Raw genomic sequence first — 4,305 nt, forward strand, 5'->3', positions numbered from 1 at the left:
TGAAGCTGAAACTCCAGTACTTTGGCCACGTGATGCGAAGAGTTGACTCATTGGAAAAGCATATGCTGGGAGGGATTGGGGGCAGGAGGAGAAGGGGACGACAGAGGATGAGATGGCTGGATGGCATCACTGACTTGATGGATGTGAGTTTGGGTTAACTCCAGGAGTTGGTGATGGACAGGGAGGCCTGGCATGCTGCAATTCATGGGATCGCAGAGTTGGACACGACTGAGCGACTGAACTAAACTGACTAAAGGAGGCAAAAGACCTGTACTCCAAAAACTGATCATCATAAGACGGTGATGAAAAAAATTAAAGACAACACACATAGATGGAAAGATATACTGCGTTCCTGGACTGGAAGAATCATTATTGTTAAAATTACCATAATACCCAAGGCAATCTACAGATTCAATCCTATCCCTACCAAATTACCAATAGCATTTTTCAAAGAACTATAACAAAATATTTTTAAAACTTGTATGGAAACACAAAGATGCCAAATAGTCAAAACAATCTTCAGAAAGAAGAATGGAGCTGGAGGAATCACGCTCCTTGACTTTAGACTACCACAAAGCTACAGTCATCAAAGCAGTATAGTACCAGCACAGAAACAGACATACAGATCAATGAAACAGGACAGAAAGCCCAGAAATGAATCAGTGTGTGACTGTGTGTGTGCTAAGTCACTTCAGTCATGTCCGACTCTGCGACCCTATGGACTGTAGCCCACCAGGCTCCTCTGTCCATGGATTCTCCAGGCAAGAATACTGAAGCGGGATGCCATGCCCTCCTCCAAGGGATCTTTCTGACCCAGGGATCAAACCTGCATCTCTTGCATCTTCTGCATTGGCAGATGGGTTTTTTATCACTAGCACTACCTGGGAAGCTCTAAATCCATGCACTTATGGTCAATTAATCTGTAGCAAAGGAGGGAAGAATATACAATGGAGAAAAGATGGTCTCTTCAATACATGGTGTTGGGAAAACTGGACACCTATATGTAAAAGGATGAGATCAGAACATTCTCTAACACAACACACAAAAATAAATTCAAAATGAATCAAAGACCTAAATTTAAGACCAGATACTGTAAAACTCCTAGAGGAAAACATAAGCAGAACACTCTGTGACATATATTGCCACGATATATTTTTGGATCTGTCGCCTAAATAAAAAAAAATATACAAAAGAAACCTAATAAAAGCTTTTTCATAGCAAAGGAAACTATATACAAAATGAAAAGACAACCTACAGATGGGGAAAATATTTGCAAATGATGCTACCAACAAGGGATTAATTTCCAAAATACACAAACAGTTCATAAGGCTTAATTTAAAAAAAAAAATCAAAAAATGAGCAGAATACTTAAACATATTTCTCCAAAGAAGACATACAGATGCCCAACAGGCACATGAAAAGATTCTCAATATCGCTAATTATTAGACAAATCAAATCTACAATGAGGTATCACCTCATACCAGTTGGAATGGCTATCATTAAAAAGTCTACAAATAATAAATGCTGGAGAGTGTGTGGAGAAAAAGGAACCCTCCTACATGTCCGATGGGAATGTAAGTTGGTGCAGCCACTATGGAGAACAATATGAGGAAGGAAGTGAAAGTTGCTCAGTAGTGTCCGACTCTTTGCAATCCTATGGACTATACAGTCCATGGAATTCTCCACTCCAGAAGGGATCTTCCCAATCCAGGGATTGAACCCAGGTCTCCCATACTGCAGGTAGATTCTTTACCATACTGGAGTGGGTAGCCTATCCCTTCTCCAGGGTATCTTCCCAACCCAGGAACTGAACCAGGGTTCCCTGCATTACAGGCTCTACCAACTGAGCTATCAGGGAAGCCCTAGAGAATAATAGTATAAAGGTTCCTCAAAAAAGCTAAAACTTGAGTTACCATATGATCCAGGAACCCCAATGATGGGCATGTATCTGGAGAAAACTATAATTCAAAAAGACTGAGGCACCCCAATGTTCACTGCAGCACAATTTATAATAGTCAAAAGATGGAAGAAACTTAAATGTCCAAAGACAAATGGATAAAGAAGACATGGTATATATGCACAATGGAATATACACGAAATAATGCCATCCACAGCAACATGGATGAACCTAGAGATTATTATATTAAGTGAAGTAAGTCAGACAGACAAAGACAAGTATCAAATGTCACTCACAAGTAGAATCTAACAAAATGATATAAATGAACTCATTTACAAAACAAATCCACGTATTGACAGAAAACAAACGTATGGCTGCCAGAGAAAATAGCAGGGCGGTGCGGGAGGGGAGGGCAGACAGATAAATTAGGAGTTTGGGATTAACATACATACACTATTGTGTATAAAATAAACAAGGACCTTTACCTGCTGGCTCAGACGGTAAAGCTCTGCCTGCAATGCAGAAGACCTGGGTTCAATCCCTGGGTCTGGAAGATCCCCTGGAGAAGGAAATGGCAACCCACTCCAGTACTCCTGCATGAAAAATCCCATGGATGGAGAAGCCTGGTAGGCTACAGTCCACGGGGTCGCCAAGAGTAGGACACAACTGAGCGACTTCACTTCACGTTACAACGACTACTCTGAACAGCTGAATTCAGTGATTATGGCATTAACGAGTAGCTGCAACAGAGACCAGACGGCACAAAAGGCCTAAAAGATTTACCACCAGGTTTTTTCATAAGAAATGTGTTGATCTGTATTCTAGGACAATGAAAACAAACTAAAAATACTATACACAGAATGTTAAAAGAGATGGTGTATATGGAGCAAGATAAGCAAGTTGACTGGTTCCTACCTATCAATAAATTCAAAGCAACTGACAAACATATGGCTGTTTTTCATTTACACCAAAATTAAGCATTTCAAAACTGAAAGTGTCCTTAGAGGTAATAAGGTAAATAAAGTTTTCTTCCAAATGGAAGTATAAATATGAGAAGTTACATGAACGGTTTATAGCTAACGAACTTAACATCATCACTTCTGGTATACTTAAAGCAATTCATTAAGGCGTAAGCAAAGCATATTTTTCTGATATAAATCATACTGAAAACTGTATCTGACAAATATCTACATAAAAGGAACTGTGTAAATACCATGAAGAATACATAAAGAAAACAACAAGGTCGTACTATATATAGCACAGAGACCTCTTAATACATTCAATACCCTATGATAAATCATAATGGAAAAGAATATTCTAAAAAAAGAACGTGTACATATATACATATACACACACATATAAGTGAATTACTTTGCTGTACGGCAGAAATTAACACAACGTTGTAAATCAACTACACTTCAACAAAAAGTATTGATTAAATGGAAAAAAAAGAATTAATAAAGGATAAGACAGAGTAAACTTAAAACACAGAATCTAATTGAGTAGAAAAGTAATCTCTGAGGCTTATAAAGAGCAGAGTTAAGTGTACTTCACTATAATTTCTATATTTAAATTTTCTGTCAATAAAATCAACTTCTTTGTCCACTTATAACCTATACAAATTGAAAAAAATTTTAAATGTATTACCTGAATTGTATGTTCACTAAATGAGGCTGGGATCCATCTGATTGCCAGTAAGTTTCTAGATTGTCATCTCGTAACTGATCCACTCCAAATCCTAAAATCACAAGTGACAATGAATTCTCATGAAAAAGAAAGAGCCATATATTCAAAACATAAAACTACTGTATGTATTTGTCCAGCAAGTTTGATAAAGAGGATGGTCAGTTCACTTCAGTTCAGTCACTCAGTCATGTCCGACTCTTTGCAACCCCAAGAATCGAAGCACGCCAGGCCTCCCTGTCCATCACCAACTCCCAGAGTTTACTCAAACTCACGTCTATCGAGTCGGTGATGCCATCCAGCCATCTCATCCTCTGTCGTCCCCTTCTCCTCCTGCCCTCAATCTCTCCCAGCATCAGAGTCTTTTCCAATGAGTCAACTCTTCGCATCACGTGGCCAAAGTACTGGAGTTTCAGCTTTAGCATCAGTCCTTCCAAAGAACACCCAGGGCTGATCTCCTTTATAATGGACTGGTTGGATCTCCTTGCAGTCCAAGGGACTCTCAGGAGTCTTCTCCAACACCACAGATCAAAAGTATCAATTCTTCGGCGCTCAACATTCTTCACAGTCCAACTCTCACATCCATACATGACCACAGGAAAAACCATAGCCTTGACTAGATGGACCTTTGTTGGCAAAGTAATGTCTCTGCTTTTCAATATGCTATCTAGGTTGGTCATAACTTTCCTTCCAAGGAGTAAGCATCTTTTAATTTCATGGCTGCA

At 39.1% G+C, this 4,305-nt stretch overlaps 1 protein-coding gene across 2 annotated transcripts in view; it reads right to left on the reverse strand.

The window, feature by feature from the left end:
- The window catches only part of ANAPC10 (anaphase promoting complex subunit 10), an 88,559-nt gene that overhangs the window by 59,991 nt on the left and 24,263 nt on the right, over positions 1 to 4,305 (reverse strand). For both annotated transcript variants that reach the window (XM_010839124.1, XM_010839123.1), the window contains exon 3: positions 3,545 to 3,635. In XM_010839124.1, the coding sequence (XP_010837426.1) occupies positions 3,545 to 3,635 (91 nt within the window). The remainder of the gene's footprint in view (positions 1 to 3,544; positions 3,636 to 4,305) is intronic.

Source organism: Bison bison, unplaced genomic scaffold (assembly GCF_000754665.1).
Source record: "Bison bison bison isolate TAMUID 2011002044 unplaced genomic scaffold, Bison_UMD1.0 scf7180017864111, whole genome shotgun sequence".
NCBI classification, from domain to species: domain Eukaryota; kingdom Metazoa; phylum Chordata; class Mammalia; order Artiodactyla; family Bovidae; genus Bison; species Bison bison.